This window comes from Condylura cristata, unplaced genomic scaffold (genome assembly GCF_000260355.1).
Source record: "Condylura cristata isolate star-nosed mole 26May11 unplaced genomic scaffold, ConCri1.0 scaffold00015, whole genome shotgun sequence".
Classification (NCBI taxonomy): Eukaryota; Metazoa; Chordata; class Mammalia; order Eulipotyphla; family Talpidae; genus Condylura; species Condylura cristata.
This window is the reverse complement of record NW_004567116.1, coordinates 35,507,243-35,524,238: the sequence shown is the minus strand read 5'-3', so window position 1 is coordinate 35,524,238 and position 16,996 is coordinate 35,507,243. Positions and strand designations below refer to the sequence as shown.

The following is a 16,996-nucleotide window of genomic DNA, read 5'->3' as shown; positions in this document are numbered from 1 at the left end:
TTTCTCAGATAACTGTCGCAAAATATACCCAAGTGTCCCAAAGAAGGAACCTAGTTGTCACCCTGACTCCATCTCTTATTCCATCCATCCATCTATCCATCCTTTGAGATACAGACATACATGTAATTATTAATGTGTGCCTGTACCAAAAATGTGGAGTTCTATTCATTTTTGTTGAGTATAACAATGAATAAATAAGCTAAGTGAATATGACAGAGAAAACAGAGATGGATCCAGAACAGCTCCTGAGCTTTGGCTTAAATGACTAAATGGGTGGTGCCATTTCCTGTGGTGGGGAACCCTGAAAGAAGTACCAATGATTGTGGCGATGGAGAGAATGGCTGAGGACCTGACATGGAATGTTACAAACGTCTGGGACTGTGAACAACTCTGACCCATGTTTTGGGCTGATGTACTCTAATATAATGATCCAGGGATGGATCAAAGAATAATAGCACCCCTGAGACAGATCAACAAGTCTTGGGAAAAGGTAGGGTCCAGACAGGAAACCAGAATTTGGAAAACATGGGAATTCCTGTCTGTTTATGAACTTTTCTGCCATGTTCCAGTGGGCTCTGGCCATACAATCCAAACTACTGCATCTCTGCAGCTGGTAGCAGGCATGAGAACCCCAGGAAGCACCTCCCACAATGAAATGAAATGAAATCCCTGAACAGGGGGATGGTGTGAGTGTGGGACCCTGGAGCTGTGGGACCCTGGGTGGCACCCTCAGGGCACACAGGCCACGCTACTGGAGCCATAAGGTCTAAAAGCCCAGTGGCAAGTCAGTCAGATTATGTGCTTGGGAGTTAATCACTAGTTCACTCCTCTAGTAGTTACCCTTGAACCTTCATCAAAGTTTTATATAGTAGGAAGGAAAAATAAAAAAGGTATATCAGGATTCCTCTTATTAAAAACAAAAGGCAAAAAAAAGTTCTCTCTCGGAAAAATCACCTTTACCTGAGGGTAGTTGGCTGCAGTAGGAGTGATGGTCTCTCACTCAGCAGTTTTAGCTAGATCTGAGAGGCCTGTTCACTCAAGCAAGAACACTGCTGTGTGTAGGGAAGCAGCAGGATTCAAGCTACAAACTAGAAAAATATCTCCTTTTACATGAGGGTTGTATTTGGAAAGCTCCAAAGGAAGAGTGTAGTTGCTGAAAAACATTGGGGAGCAGGTACTAGGGAGAAGAGGGAAGAAGAACCCGTCACTGGGAAATCTCCTGTAGAGAGACACATGACAGAGGGAATTCAAAACATTGCTGTCTGCACTAGCATTTGAATCTATTTCTGGTTCTGTGTTTGAATGGAAATGGTCCCTGCTGCTGTTACCCACCCACTGTTCCCCACGTACAAAACAACCCGGTATCTACTTGGTACTTTTGTGGAAGGAACATATAAGAACAGTGGCATGGGAAGAGACCACCATGTAAGAGGCGTGCCCAGTGATTTCAGGAGGAGAGGGTAAGAGAGAGAGGTGACCCTGAGAATGTCACCACTGCCCTGTCTCCAGTGGAAATCCGCAGAGATCTTGGGGGGGCCTCTGCACATCACACAATCAGGTGCTTGGGACAACCAGAAGGAGATATTTGGGCACTTTGAGCCTGAGCTCTAAAGGGGGAGGCATCAAGGATTAGAGAGTTGCCTTTGAGGACTCTCGGGAGACAAAAACTAAGACTCAGTCTGGTTAGTTCCTCCAAAGTCCCTTTGGGTGCCTGCTTTGACCCTGCTGTGCCTGCTTTCTAATTGTCTCCCCTTTACCTTGCGGGAAACTTTCAGCTGCTGTTCCAAGTTGAAGACCAGGTTGGTAAAGGTTTTGTGCTGCTCAATCATCAGTTTCAGATTCCACAGGGCATTGTTGATTCTGGAAACACAAGGTGCCAATGAGGGGATCTGGGGAGCAGGAGGAGCTACAGTGCTGGGGAGGTGCTACTCACAGGTGAGCCTTATCTCTAATCTGCAGTATCATCTGCTGCTGCTGCTGCATGAAGGTGCCCAGGAAGTCTAGGAAAGTCTTGGGGGTGACGAGTGGCAATGCAGGGCACAGGTGTCCATGGTAACTGGCAGCCGAAAGGTGGATGAGAGCCATGACTCTGGCCACACTGGGAACTGAGGCTTGGAGGTCTGGGTACATCATGGAATCTGCAACAGGCATGGCTTTGGTATGGACCTGTAAGCTTGTGGGGGGAAGAGAAGGGAGGGGAGGGAGTAGAAGGGGGACAAGAGGAGAGGAGAAGAGTGGGGAGGGGTGTGGAGGGGAGAGACAGCACAGGCACTTCCTCCTGGCTCAGGAAAAGAACGGAAAAGATGAAGGGGTTGCCTAGATTCTAGAGAGAGGATGACAGACCTAAGCAGTAAACCTCCTCAGAACCTGGCTGAGATGCATGTGAGCACAGGTAAAGAGGGCTCACCGTCATTAAGGGGCGGACTCCTAGCACTCTCCAGGTAGTGCTGGGCCACACTGACCAGGGTGGCTTGGTCCCAAGGTTCATAGCGGTCAATGCTGGCGACAGTCACTTGAAGGAGCCTCAGTAAAAGAGTAGAGGGCAGCTTCTCACGGACCTGGTCATCTTCGAGCAGGATGAACAGATGCAGGTGGCTACACACTTGCTGGTAGAACCTGTGGGCCATGGGCTCAGACACTAGCCTCCCCTGCACCCCCCCTGCCCTTTCCAGGCCCCAATCCCAACCTTGATCCCTCAGCCCAGGTCTTCTGTGCTTTCACGGTGACCCCTAGACCTGATTTTGGTCTTTTTCCCAGAACAGTCCTCATACAGGGTTCCTGGCCTCACCTCTGCAACAGCATATCCTTCCTGAAGTTTTGCTTGATGCTAAGGTTGTCTCTAGGGACATGTTCTTCGATGTTGTCCAGATCCGCCTCTGAGTACTGGTCAGGGAAGCTGCCTGAGGTTGCCAAGGCCAGCAGGCGATGAAGGGTGGTAAGATCCACGCCCCTGGCCACTAGCAGGGCCACTGGCTGGCCTAATATGCCAGCATGCCAGCTAGCATCCCGCAGACACTGGAGAATGGCCTCCTCTGGGCCCGATGGCAGATGGAAGAGGCTGGCCTGACCAATGCCAGCTGCCAGAGTGACGGCAGTATGGCGCCCAGTACCAGGAGCCCCTGAGATCAGAAGGCCATGCTGCCGGGGTCTGGCCAGCACCCGGACCAGGTGGGCCACATGCTGGGTCATGGAGCGGCACTGAGCAAGGTGTGGGCTCAGCTTCAGCCGAGCAGCTGAGGTGGCTAGTTGTTCCTTCAGGGTCCTCCACTGTCGTTCCAGATAAAAATTGGGGTTCCTAGAGTGGGGTTCCAGAATAAGGTCCTGACTGAAAATCAAGTCTGAGGGTTTTTCCTGGGGACACAGTATTAATACTGGTAGCAACAGGGGTGAGATCAGGTCCAGCCGGGGTGTCTTCTGCCACCAAGCCTCAGGTTTCTTTAGCTGGGACTTATAGCTGCAGGTGTGGATGCTTTCCTCCTGCTTTGTCTTCTGACTTATGGTCTCCGTGGCCTCCCTCTTCGATGGCTCTGCGGAGAGTGGCAGGCCTGAATCACCGGTGACCTGAAGGCCGTAAGGGTCCTCCTCCTCCTCAGTATCACTGCCGCTGTCGCTGATGTTCTCCCACTGGGCCAGCTCCTCTTCGGACTCCACTTCCAGCATCCTCTCTTCCTCCACTTCCCCCGCTCCTAAGCCCTTGCCCAGGTGCTGGGGTGCTGACCCACAGCAGAAGACACTCTGGGCTATTTCTAGGAGCATCATGCCACAGTAGGAGCGTTCCCTCAGGCTGTCCAGCCGGTCGCAAAAGGTTCTCTGTGCCTCATGCAACCAAAGCCGCACCATATTGCGTATGCTCATCATCACCGTCAGGCGGGAGCCGTGCAGCCCTGACACACGGCGCAAGTGCTCCTGGTGGCGCTCGCTGTCCGAAAAGCCTCGGGGGCCCATTCTGGTGGGCAGTAGCTGCAGGCTGCCCAGGATTTGACTCACAGAGTGCAGGGAGAAGCGGTAGTGTGGGTGGAAGGGAGAAGGCAGAAAGGAGCTGCTCACAGCCTCCCAGGCCTCCATAGAGGCCCGGACCAGAGATCTTGCTAGAAGCCCCTCCAGCTCCACAGAGGGGAAGCGCTCAAGCCAGGCCTGGATGCTGGGCACATGCCTGCTCAGCAGGGTGGCCTGGGTCACTCTGCCCATGGCCAGCACCGTGAAGAGTCTAGAGAGGCGTGGGCACAGGGGCCGCTCACAGAAGCCAGGTACCGTGATGGTGGCCAGGAAGTTGACTGTAGGGTGCAGTGTCTGCAGCTCCAACGTGCCGTGGGCATACACGGTGCCATCTAAGGCCTGGCGCAGAGTCTCCAGTACTGGCTGACTGCGCATCTCAGAGTCTGTGGGACATGAGGAAGAGCCATGAGGATGTGCACACGTCCCCATAACCGTGTCGCCCTGCCTCCCTGTCCCTGTGTCCCTGAGTCTTCTTCCAACACAAACAGGGCTCTGACAGGAAGGACGCTGTCCTCTCATGTGCTGGACGTTGGTGTGTCTGAATCAGTTGGTATCTCTCTCTCTCTCTCTCTGTCTTCTTGAAAGAAGCAAAGTGCTGTGCTCTTCTCCCCTAAATCCTACCTCTACGAACAATGATTAATTCACTGACAGTGAGTGAATAGGACAGGTTGGGAGCTGAGCAGTCACAAAGAGTCATCATATTGCGTGCCCACTCACTGTCCACTTTGTCGGAACATGACTTGTATAAAAGGTACATGATGTCAAGTGTCTCATTTGATGAATTCTGACAAATATATACACCTGTGTGACCACCATCCCAATGATATCTAGAACATTGTCATCACCCCACAAAGTTCCCTAATGCCCCTTTGCAGTCACCCCCACCACTGTCTCAGGAATGTCAGGGGAATGGAGAGACAGGGTGACCAGACATTGATGAGAGATGGGGAGGTGTCAACAAGCTTTTGGACTCGAGGGACTGGATGGATGGGATACTGGTTACTAAGAAGACACAGGGGAGCTGGTTTTGGGGAGAGATGATGAGGTCCTGGTTGGATCTGAGGTGGAGCAAGAGACCCAGAGTAGATAGTGGGACAAACAACTGATGCTTATAAGAGAGACCGGTGGGAAATAAAGCTCTACAGTCAAAGCTCAGAGGTAGTGGGGGAGGCCGTGGCAGGGTCAGATGGCTCAGGAAGTGTAGGGAGACGAGAGGTGCTAAGACTGGAGCACTGGGGTTTGGTGTGTGGAGGCCTGTTTGAGAGTGACTGACTACGGCTGGGGAGTTCTATCATGACCAGGTGACAGTGACGCCTCCCTTTCCTCTTGCCAGCCCCTCACCAGACGCAGCCAGGTGCAGATCCTCCAGCATGAAGAGCAGGGAGCCTTTAGACTCCAGGTGCCACCCAGACCCCGGGCTGCCTTGTCCTTGACCTTGGACCCCTCGGCTCAGCAGAAGGCGAAGGTGGGTGGTCCTGAAGGCAGGGTGGACGGCGCTGTACAGGTACGGGTGAAGTGGCTCCACGAGCGCCTCCACGAAAGTCGACTTCCCTGCTGCTGTCTCCCCAGCCAGCAGGACCGGGTGTCCCCCCGACAGCAGCAGGTCTACCATGTACAAGAGCCGTTCGGTCTGCAACAAGGAGCAGGACTTACTGTGGCAGGTCCCGTTTAGGACCATGGCTAGCTGCAAGGGTAGGTCTCGGGGGTCTTATCTTAAAGTTGCCCATGCAGACCACCTCGCGTGTCCTTGTGACTGGGAAAACCCATCAGTGAATGGAGCAGCTGGGCCTCAGGGGGCCCGAGTGCGTGGACCACCCAGGATATCTCTATGATCCCCATCCCCATCCTCATCTACCACCCCAATCGCCCTCCCTCACACCTGGGAAGTAGGGTTGAAGGTGCTTGTTCCCTTGATGTGACTGCTCAGGTATTTGCCAGTGAAGGGGACCAGCATCCCACTCTCGGGGCACACGTGCAAATCAAACACTAAAGCTGAGGGCAGTGGTTCTGGGTAGCTCGAGAGGGAACTTATAGAGTTCTTCAGGAACACATCAAAGACGGGCCAGAGCCTGTTCAGGTGAACATACCGGGGAGCATCAGACAATGACTGTGGTTTTGTTTGTGACACACTGACATGCTCCACTCTCTCCCGACAGCACCGGCATCTGACTTGTGACTTCCAAGGGTCCATGTGTCTCAGCCCTCCGCACCTCCCTTCCCTGAGCCCTGGATACCTGGAGGGAAGATGAGCTCCAAAGCCCCAGATCAAGGCAAAAAGAAAGCTGCTGATAGCCAGCAAGTGCTCCCTGTGCTTAGTGGCTGTGTCTTCACTGTCTGTCCGGGGCTGGCTCAGATGGATTTTTGAGAACTTGAAGTTTTGGACCATAGGAATGCCATAGCCGAGGTTCTCTGCAGAAGTCATCATGAATAGAAGACCCCGTGGAGAAAAGCCGGGGCGGGGGTGGGGGGAGAGCAGAGGTTGGCTGCGTCACATCTCAGTTTCAGTGCCCAGATCCAAGTCCACCAGGGAAGCCATGACCCGCCTCCGGCTTTACCCCAGGTGCCCTCCAGAGCCCTTGCCGCTCCCCACCTGAGTTGTTTGCCTTCTCCTCATCGATGCGCAGGTGGGGGTCAAGCAGGCAGCGCAAGATGCGGGCCAGGTTGGTGACTTCAGCCACTCCCTGGCAAACGGCCTGCTGCCTGTGCACCTGCAGCACAGAGCTGGCGCCCTGGGAGTTGAGGAATCGGAACGTGGCAGGCACCAGCACTTCGGCCAGGTGGTTGAGCTCAGTGACTGTCTCGTGCTGCAGGCGGTAGTCTTGGGGCAGGGCTGCCATCAGGACACTGAGCATGCCCTGCCAGGTCTGCTCCCCACCACACCAGACCAGGGCACAACGCCCCACCACTGTGGGGGATATGCCTGTGGTGTCTCCTACCTCCAGCAAGAGGAACGTCCCTGGGGGTCGTGCTATCTGATGGCCATTGGGGAGGCTAAGCCGAGGAGGGTTGCCGAGGAGGCAAGTGATGGAGTCCAGCCAAGCAGTACTGGGAGCGCCGTCACATATAATCCAGTGCTGGATTCCCACCAAAGGCTGTGCCTGCTTCTTCGGGCCCAGAGTCTCATAGTGAGTGGTGGCACGGAGCATCCTGGGGAAAATGCCTTGGTGCCAGCAGGGGCCCTCGAGCCATCCCAGGAACTCCTGGGAGGAGAGGCCACTGGGATACAGGTGAGTAATTTCCACAGGCTGGCAGCCCATGGTTGAAGCGTCCTCTATGGCTGCTAGATGGTTCTGGATCTTAAATAAGCTGTGCCAACAACTGGTCTTGCCACTGCCAGCTGGGCCCAGGAGCAAAATGCCCAAGGCCTGGCCCAGGGCCTGGCTCAGCTGCTCCAGGGAGCCCAAAATATCAGCGTTGGGATACAAGCCTACCTGCCGTAGTTTCTCCACTGCAAGTGACTTCTTCAGCCTGTGGGTCACAGGCTCCGCCAGCACCTGGCTGGCACTAGGGAAGATGCCACAGAGCAGTTCTCGGAGGCTGTCCAAGCGATTCTGATCAAGGATGTTGAACAGAGGTGAGCACAGCAGGGCACGAAGTAGGGCAGCCTCCTCGACGGCAGCCAGACCACGCATCTGCTGAGACCTGGGGCCCTTTTGTGTCACGTTTAGTGCTTGGATCATGTTTTCCAGTACGTGTCTGAGCAGTGGCAAGCGGCAGGGCAGGGGCCCAGGCAGCAGCTGGTGCTCTAGGGTAAAGAATTTGGACAGGCGGGTGGCCATGCGGGAGGGCTCTCGCATCCCTGCACCCAGCAGAGTCAGCTCTGCCACTTGCTGCAGGTCAGGCAGTTTCAGCGCCACGGGCCGCAGCAGCAGGTGCAGGTTGGCAGGCACAGTAAAGCTCAGGGAGCGCAGCGTCAGGAGACAGCCATAACCAAGGCACACGGTCACACGGTGCTTCTCAAAGAAGCCATGGCCAAGGAGCTGGGGCTGGGTGGGGTCGATGGTGCTGGGGCTTTGGGAAGCCTTCTGGTACAATGGGGCATAGAGGTGCTGCAGTTCAGCCAGGCGCTGGCCCAGGGCAGAGAGCAAGCCAAGTGGCAGGCGCTGAGCTGCCTTCAAGAGCAGCCAGGCACCACCTTGCAAGGCACCGTTCAGGTACTTGCTCAGGCTTTGGGCCTCTACATGAGGCAAGCAGGCCATCACCACCAGCTGGCGACCTAAGGCCTGTGCCAGGCGCTTCACTGTAGCTGTCTTGCCCACACCATCTGGGCCCAACAGGGCCCCACAGGCTACCTCTTCTAGGGCCAGTAACAACACTAGGGCTGGGCGTTCAGGCAGCAGGCTGGGCACAGACTCCAGCTTGGGACCCAGGTATTCATAATTGTACGGGAAGGACCGGCCCAGCACATTCACCCAGCATGCAGCTGGAGACGGAGCGGCCTCAGTGGATAGGATGTTCTTGAGACTCTGTAGGGGGCTCTGCGGGCTGGTGTGTGGTGACCCCAGGTGGTACTTGAGTTGACGGGCCCAGTGGAAGTCTGTCAGACCACAGACCTGGTGCTGCTGCAGCAGCTGTGACACATCCCGGTGAGTCACCGCCATAACCAGCAGAGCACTGAACAGGCTGTTCTGGCGGACATTGGGCAGGGACCACCTACTCTGGGAGGCCCTCTGGGCCCGTGCAAAATATGCCAGTACCTCCAGCTTGCGCACATGCCTCTGGACCATGGCCAGCATCCTTCCCTCGAGCAGAGCTTCCTCCATCTCAGCCCACCAGATCACCTCCTCTGCCACCAGCACACACTGCCACGGGAAGGCCTGAACCAAATCCAGCCAGTGGCGGACACTCTCTTGCAGAGGCAACTGGCTTTGCTGGGGCAGCTGCCTGAAGGCCTCATCCAGGCACGGGCCCAGAGAAACACGGGCAGCCACACAGTCCTGCAGCATGTGCACCAGGGTCAAACGCAGACCCTTCTCAAGAGAGGCCAGCCATTTGGGGAGATCTGGATGCAGAGGGAGGGACTCCTGCAGCTTCACCTCCTCCCCACCTGCCCCTACCACCGCAAGGGCCTCCACCTGAGTCTGCGTGCTCGGCCTCGGCTCCTGCTCACCCTCGTCTTTCTTATCACTTGAGAGGGACTTGAAGCTCACGGCGTGCACGTGAGGAAAGCAGCGTCGGACCCACAGCTGGGCCTCAGATGACTCCAGTGAGGCAGCCAGCAGGGCCACCAGCTCACTATTGCTGAGGAAGAAGAGGCGGGGAAAGTGGGCACACACCTCATACAGCACACTCTCCAGGGCCGTGATGATACCCTCTAGCTCCATTGAGCCTGCCTGCAGCTGTTGCTGCAGCTGCTGGCCTTGGAAGAAAGGGTTCCGCTTGGCACTGGGCACTATAAGTGACAGAACCTGAGGGTCAGCTACAGAGATCCGCATCAGGGTCCGAAAGTTATCATCCAAGGCTTTGAACCGATCAGTCTGTGGCGAGGGAGATGGTAAAAGTGAGGGCAGATGCAAAGTGGCCATTCCCACTCCCGCCCTGAGGCCTGCTACTCAGGAGACCTTGTCCACCGGGACTCACTGTGCCCCCAAACCCCCGTACCAGTTCAACACTAGGAAACTGGATCTTCATCTCATGTAGGACTTTATTCAGGAAAATCCACTTCTGCTGGAACGTCACCCACACTTCCAGCAGGGCACCTGTGTGAACAACCGGCGTGGGGGGGGGGGAAATCCAGGGGGGACATGGGAGGGAAGCACAGGGTTTTGCTTCTGCAAAGGGTCCAGTTTGTACCTGACTTCCTGGGGTGCCCCATTAACCCAGACAAAATACTCCGCTCAGCAGGACCCTTGCTAGGAGAAGAACTTCTCTGTGGATAGAGACCTGGCCACCTCAGCACAAGAAGTTGACCTGAAGGAGGTCCTCACGCTGTGCTTCGGCACTCCCCTTCCCTACTCCTGTGAGCCACCCCCTGCAGGTGCCGGCTAGAGGCTTGCACTCACCCAGACTGTGCATGATGGTCACCCACTCCAGAGCCATCTTGTAAGAGTCTCCAGACTTTTGGGTGGCCAGGATCTTGTATAGCACCTGAAGGCTTTCTTGGATAGAAGCCTGAAGGCTGCTGCAATCTGAGGAAGAGTTAAGTTGGCTTGGCTGAGCACAGCAGAGCTGTGAGATTAGGGGCAGGGGTGACTAATACTCCAAACACATTGAACTCACAGGTCAAGTGTTACTCTCTAGAAAGACACAAGCCCATTATTCTTCTACTGGTTGAATGCATGTTCATCATGCATTCGGTCTGTATTTGAGAACTGTTTATGTGAATGATCATGTTAATGACAGCATCGGCTGATAGTGTGTTAATCACTAATATGACTTAGTGGTTCTATAGAAACTATGAAAGGTTTCAGTAAAGATGAGTTCATAAAAGCATGATATATTAGGTCTAGGCAAGTCAATTTTTAAGACTTGGAAAATGATATTACAAATCTTGAAAAGTTCTGGACTCAGGCAACTTCACAAGTGTCTTCATGTCACTGCTCAACTTTACGGAAACTCAAAGCAAAACTAGGAGATAATGCAAGACTGTGAGGAAATTCTATCAGCTGGCTGTAAATCAAAGCTCTGTACTTAGGTTAAAAGTTTAGTAAACAGGGGCCTCCCTGGTGGTGAAAGGGGTTAAGTCTCAGTACTATGAAGCTATCTGCAACACGAGTTCAATCACTGCCCGGCCAGAGCGGTGGCCCACATGGCACAGCAGACCTCTCCTGTCTTACTTGCTGCTCCCCTCAGCAGTGTATTTCAGTTGATCCTCCAGTTCTGCTCCCCACTCTGTCTCTGGTGAATCCTCTCCCCCTCACCCTGCATCTCTGACCTACACCCCAACTCTTACATGCATAAATAAATAAAATAAATCTTAAAAGAAAGTTTAGTAAATAAAGGTACATTTATGCACTCTAAGCTAAAATAAAAATCTTTAGCCAATGTATGCATCATGTTATGCTGGCCCTCTTAACTTTTGAATGTATGCTTGGGTTCAACTGTATAGGGTACGAGAATTTCTCTAGGGAGCCTTTCCCTAATTACACCACTTTGGGTGTCTGTCATGTGCTCTTCCCTTTGCTTAGAATGCTTTCTCTCCTCGCAAGTCTAGCAAACTCCTACCTCTGAGAAACTAGCCTGATCTGACTCCCGACCCTTTGAAGCTGGTCCTCCTTCTGCGATTGCACGGCCCCCGCTAGGTGGGCCACCGCACGCTTGTCCTTATTCTACTGACTCATCTCATGGAGCTGGGAGTTGAGGGACAAGGCTTTTGTGTACAAATCTCGGCTCTTGTGTTGGGCCCAAAGGAGGCAGGTGAGTTTGACAACGGGATGAAAAAGAGTAGATAAGGCAGAGGACACAGTGGAGAGACAGAACACTGAAAAGTGGAGCAATGTGGCAGGAAGAATGTCTTAGTACACTCAGCAGGGAAGGACTTCTGCAGAAGAGGCCAGGCTTGGTTAGGAGGTGGAGGGAGGGGCCCCCAAGATTAAGAGCATATAGGAGGTAGATGGAAGACCTTATCTCAGGACAAACTGATGTCTCAGGCTGTCCAGCAAGGATGGGGCCCCGGCTAGGGAAACCAGATTGGACAGGGCTTGGTGGACAAGCTGGAATAGGCTCTCCCCTCCCCTCCCCACTTCCCTCCACCCCCTGCTCTTGGGACTCGCATGGGCCAGCCCAGTCGCAGGGCTGGGTCTCACCTGAAAGGATGAAGGTGCCACTATCCTTCTCCACTAGCTCCCAATGGGGGATGCGGAGCAGTTGCTTCTTGGCACGCTCCCCGGCTGGGGGCTCGTAGGGCACATGCAGGATGAAGTTGAGCAGTCGCAGCTGGCGTGTTTCCCAGGCTCGCTGCAGCCGCCGGAGGGTCTCTTGGGTTTTAATTCGGTCCCTTTCACCCTGCCAGACCTGGAAGAGCAGGGTCTCAGGAACCAGAACCAGGTTGTGGCCCAGGGGACAGCCTTGGAGCTGGCATTCAGGGCCAGGACCCAAAGAGGTAGAGGGCTCAGAGATAGAGGAAGAGCAGCCCTCAGGGTTCAAGACAGACCCTCAGCAACATACTCTGCCTGGGCACCCGATGTCCAGACTCCCTTGAGCAGATAACACCTTATTCAGCTTTGCTGCTTTGGGACATCCCATCCACCATCCTGTTTTCTTACAACTGCAAGCTGCGTCCCGCTTGCTTTGCCTTGGAGACATTCAGTCACAGAACTGGGAACCACCCATCAGACACCTATCTGGAGCCTTAGGAGGATCATTCTTGGCTTTCAGGCAGGTCAGGATATTTTAAACCCCTCCAATCTTCCACTTGCCAGTAGCTCTGGCTGCTGGACCTCAATTGGCTCTATGAGACCTTAGCCATCATGTCCAGGAAGTGTGCCACCCCCCTTCCCACTATGTGCCCCACCTGATTGATTCGGTCTGCAAACTCCAGTAGTGGACACGAGAGCAGCTGGCCCAGTGTTAGAAGTTCTATGTTCTGGAGACTGTCCAGTCCTAAGGCTGGAAACAGAGGGGACAAGTCAGAGCAACGCTCAGTATTTGGCAAAGTCCAGCCCATATCACAGAGCCAAGGTCCTTGACACAAAGCCCAGCCCAGCCCAGCTCAACCCAACTCCCCATCCCAGACATCACATCTCAAAGCCCAATGTAGAGCAAAGAACTCAGAACTTAAGGTTCAAAGTGTAACTCAGCCCAAATTTAAGACACCAACCTGAGTCCAGCCTAGGTCTGGTAGTGAGGGAGGGTAGAAATGTTTGTTGTGTGGGGAAAGACAGAGAGCCACCTCAGGAAGAAGGTGTTTCCAACAGGAGCAGCAGCAGACTGAATGGTGGCAGTGTCCTCACCCATGTGTCCTCCCCGACCCAAACACACCTCGCAGGAGAGCATGGTAGCTGATGTTCTGCAGGGAGAGGCTGTCCAACTTGTTAAGCAAAGGCAGATAGCTGCGGAATTCCTCCAGCATCCGCATGCAGCGTTGCAGCACTGGGCTGGGCACACCCAGGTTGGCACTCATCCGTGCTGCCTCTGTCAACCAGCCATCGGTCTTCTCCTTGGCCATCGCCAGGCTGAACTGTGGGGAGAGGGAGTCACAGTCAGCTGGACCCTTCCCCGCCCCCACCCCTCCAGAATCCCAGGCAGGAGCTCCAAGGGAGGGTGTCTGCACCTTGGCGAAGGCCATGCACTTCCACTCGCTCATGTTTTCGGAGATAAGTCGGTAGAGGTGCCAGATGCGCTGCTGCTGCACGATAGGCCGGGTGCCACAGGCCGGCATGGTTATGGGGCTCGGGCTCCCTAGGGACAGGGCTGGCTGAGGCCTGGGCTATGCGCAGGGGTGGCACGGGGGTGGCATAGGGAAAACAGGGATGGTCAGACAAGAGCCATTAGGGACATAAGGAAGGGTCTGGAAAGTTCTGGGAAGAGAGGTAGTATCTAAAATTGTTTTGAACAGCCATGGAGGTGGAGACAGTTACTCTAAGGGAAAAATATCTAGAAAATGTGACAGCAGTGAAAAGGAAGCATTCCTCTTCTGTTAGTCTCCATCTTGCCTTCTCTTTCCAGTCACACCACATCTGAGTGCTTCTCAGGTACACCAGGCAGGCTCCCTTCCTGCTCAGAGCCTTTGACAAGCAGATCTTTCTTTCTAGAGCACTACTGCTTTAGGGAAGCATGTGGCTCCCTCCTTCACCAGATGCAAGTCCTTGCTCCAACATCTCCTTCTGAATGAGCCCTATGCAGACCATCCCATGAGAAACTTTCATCCACCCTTCTTAGAGTGTTGATTCCTCCACTGTCTTCCCCACCAGCTGGAATGTTGGGCCCATGAGGGTGCAGCTTTTGTCATTTGTTCATTGATAAACCTCAACCCTAGTGCACAGCAGGAACTCAACAAATACATGTCGAATGAGTAAGGGAGTTCAATGAGATGCATATGAAAAAGAAACAGGAGCCAGAGAACACTATCAGGTCTAAGTGGTGCCTTGGACACTCCTTGCTGTGTTTGCCTCTGGCCATTATTCCCTTCCTCCATTTCACAAGCTACTGGCCAGTTCTGAATAATTTATATTCAGTTGTGACACATGTCTCAAATGTAATTTGCAATGCATAATCATTATAGTACTATTCAAGGATAGTACAGCAAAATGTCATCTTACTCCCTTGAATTTAGCACATTTGCTGGAGTGAGAAAACAGGTTGCACCCGACTGCTGAGTTTATGTGTGTGAACAATCCACATATCAGATAATTCAGAATATTAAAAGGCTTGGGAATCACTCCGCCATCAGAGCTCTGATCTGACACCACCAAAAGTAAATTAATAAAGACAGTAAATCTAAACTCTCTCAATTTGGTTTTGTCTGAAGTCAGAAGACCTGGCTAAAGACCCATAGAAACTTTGATAACTGTTATCTCAACATCAAATATTGGGCAAGGAAAGAACTTCCTCTGCAAGAAGAAACAGATGTGCTATTTCCGGGCTCATGAAAAGATCAGACAGACTGGGGGACTCCAGCTAATGCCTCCCCCACCCCCAGAGGACATCAGCTGTGGATTTACTTAGTAAATTCCATTATGTTTTAAAACATATTTGGAAATGACTGCTAATTTTTTGAAGTTAGAAAACAGTGAAAAGAATGCCTGCATACCTCTTGTTTAGATTCAACTTTTACTGACATGATAACACATCTTCTCTGTCATTTGCATTTACACGTTCAGTGTGGCACAGGGGTATACAATCAAACAGTAATTCATTACATAGAGCATGGCCTTAACCCACAATACTCAAGTGTGTATTTCCTAAGAATAGGGATAGTCTCTTCTATACCTATAGCACAATTATCAACTCCATGTATGACATTGATGTAACATTTTAGCAAATCTGGTTTCATACTGGTTGACCTAGGAATGCCCTGTATAGTCTTCCCCCCCCCTCAAGCCCAGCATTCAGTCTTAGGTCAAGAGCCACATTTACGTGTCAGGTGTCTTTGACTTCCTTTAATATGGGAACATTCTCCACAGCCTTTTCTTGCCTTGTGCAACACAGACATTTTGGAAACACACTTCCCATTCTCCCTTGTTGACATCGATTCCTCATGTTGTGTTTCTATGATTCTTTTAATGATAGAGGTTATACTCAGCTGGGCTATGTGCAAAGTCTTGTCCTCAGGCACCACGTCTAAAGGCACATGATGTGCACCTGACCCTCACTGGTGATGTCCATTTTGATCAACCTGTCAAAATTGTTTGCTGTCTCCACTAGATAACTACTGTGTGCATTTTTTTCTCCTTTGCATAAAAAAAAATTAGCCTTTGGGGGAGATGCTTTAATTCAGTGCAGATACTCTGTTCCTTATCAAACTGGCCCTCAGATTTGGCATTCAGCCATGAACCTTACCTGATTCAATATTTACAAGGAGGATTGTAAAATGATGACTTTCCTCACTAGCCTCCCTTCACATTTACCAGCTGTTTCTTGGCATCCACTGTAAGCACAGATCCTCCTTTCTCCCTCATTGATTGTTATTATTGTTAGTAAGGAGAATACATTCCTATTTATGCAATAGTTACTCTAGTGTTCAAGTTGTCCAGACTTGACCAGTTGGTGTCCATTCAGTGTCCTTAGGACATGCTCATGTCACTTCTTAAAAGAATTTAATACATTATTACTTTTTGGCATAACAAGATAATTCCAGGTTCATCTTGTACCTATGCTGTCACAGCCAGGGGACCCATTCTCTGAGGAACTCTGGTTCTTTTGGGGATGACATCAGAAACTAAGACCTGGGGCCCTCCTTGGTGGTGTAACGGGTTGGAGCGCAGGGCCATGAAGCTAGCTGCTGCTGCAGATGCTTCAGTTTGATCCTCTGGACCCTGGAGAGATGACCCACATGGTACAGCAGACTTCTCCTGTCCTGTCTGCTGCTCCCCTCAGTGGGTACTTCAGCAGTCTGCTTGTTCTGCTCCCTACTCTGTCTTTGGTGTATCATCTTACTGCCCCTGCACCTCTGGCCTGTACTCCAGTTCTGTATGCATAAAATAAATAAATCTTTAAAGAGAAAAGAAAGAAACTAAGGTCTGAGCACATTATGGCTCCCAGCTATTGGGATATCTTTGTTTCTTAGCCTTTTCAGTATACCAAACTAGGAAATACTTTATTGTACATATACCATACACAGTTGTCTACACTTGTATACATGAGTTGTGTACACAGTATGTGGACACAGGCAATATGCGTGGTTTAAATACAATTTAAGAACAAAAGAAATCCACACACACCCCTGCCCCAAGTAATCTAGAACAGTGCTCATCAGCATGTGAAACTCAGGCAAGAGACTGGAAGAGATGCCTTTATCCCTGCTTGTCACTCTGCCCTCCAGACATGGCTTTGAAAAGCCACCTCAACACCCAACCCCAAGGTAAATGCTATAAAATGCATGACCTCCTCTCATGATTTCCTGTTAACATGCAAGCCTCTGCCCATAAAAGAAAACAAATAAAATGCAATGTACATTAGAGTAGGTACTTCAGAAAATGGAAGTTTCTAAGATGAGCTCATGGTATTTTCTCAGAACTCAGGAAGAAGGGAATAAAAGAATTAGCAATGATGAAGAAGAAAAAAGAAATGGAGAGAGATCCAGGAAATGTAACATAGATATAAGAATTCTGGCAGGGGAACAGAGCTAATCTAAGAGCCATTATCAAACAACTGGTAAGTATATTACCTCCAAAGAAAAAGATCAGACTGCTGTCAGATTTGCCCACAATGCTTCACGAGGAAGACAATGGTTCAGTGCCCAAATTTGAAGAAAAAAACTGCAATTCAGAATTCAATATTTAGCTAAGTGGTGACAAAATGAGATTATACAGTCATTTTCAACATGAGGGCTTAGAAATTTTAACCCTTCTAATTTAGGAAAAAGAGATCTCAAGAAATTACTGCATCCATATTTTTTAAA

The 16,996-nt window shown here is 51.7% G+C and overlaps 1 protein-coding gene across 1 annotated transcript in view; it reads right to left on the bottom strand.

Moving 5' to 3' along the window:
- Nucleotides 1-16,996, bottom strand: part of DNHD1 (dynein heavy chain domain 1) — a 37,158-nt gene that overhangs the window by 12,536 nt on the left and 7,626 nt on the right. The window contains exons 6-19 of the mRNA XM_012725064.1: nucleotides 13,208-13,335; nucleotides 12,916-13,114; nucleotides 12,449-12,543; nucleotides 11,742-11,949; nucleotides 9,999-10,124; nucleotides 9,598-9,695; nucleotides 6,587-9,473; nucleotides 6,231-6,405; nucleotides 5,876-6,065; nucleotides 5,338-5,626; nucleotides 2,789-4,379; nucleotides 2,408-2,616; nucleotides 1,934-2,138; nucleotides 1,758-1,860 (exon numbers count right to left, since the gene is read on the bottom strand). Of these exons, the coding sequence (XP_012580518.1) occupies nucleotides 1,758-1,860; nucleotides 1,934-2,138; nucleotides 2,408-2,616; nucleotides 2,789-4,379; nucleotides 5,338-5,626; nucleotides 5,876-6,065; nucleotides 6,231-6,405; nucleotides 6,587-9,473; nucleotides 9,598-9,695; nucleotides 9,999-10,124; nucleotides 11,742-11,949; nucleotides 12,449-12,543; nucleotides 12,916-13,114; nucleotides 13,208-13,335 (6,503 nt within the window). The remainder of the gene's footprint in view (nucleotides 1-1,757; nucleotides 1,861-1,933; nucleotides 2,139-2,407; nucleotides 2,617-2,788; nucleotides 4,380-5,337; nucleotides 5,627-5,875; nucleotides 6,066-6,230; nucleotides 6,406-6,586; nucleotides 9,474-9,597; nucleotides 9,696-9,998; nucleotides 10,125-11,741; nucleotides 11,950-12,448; nucleotides 12,544-12,915; nucleotides 13,115-13,207; nucleotides 13,336-16,996) is intronic.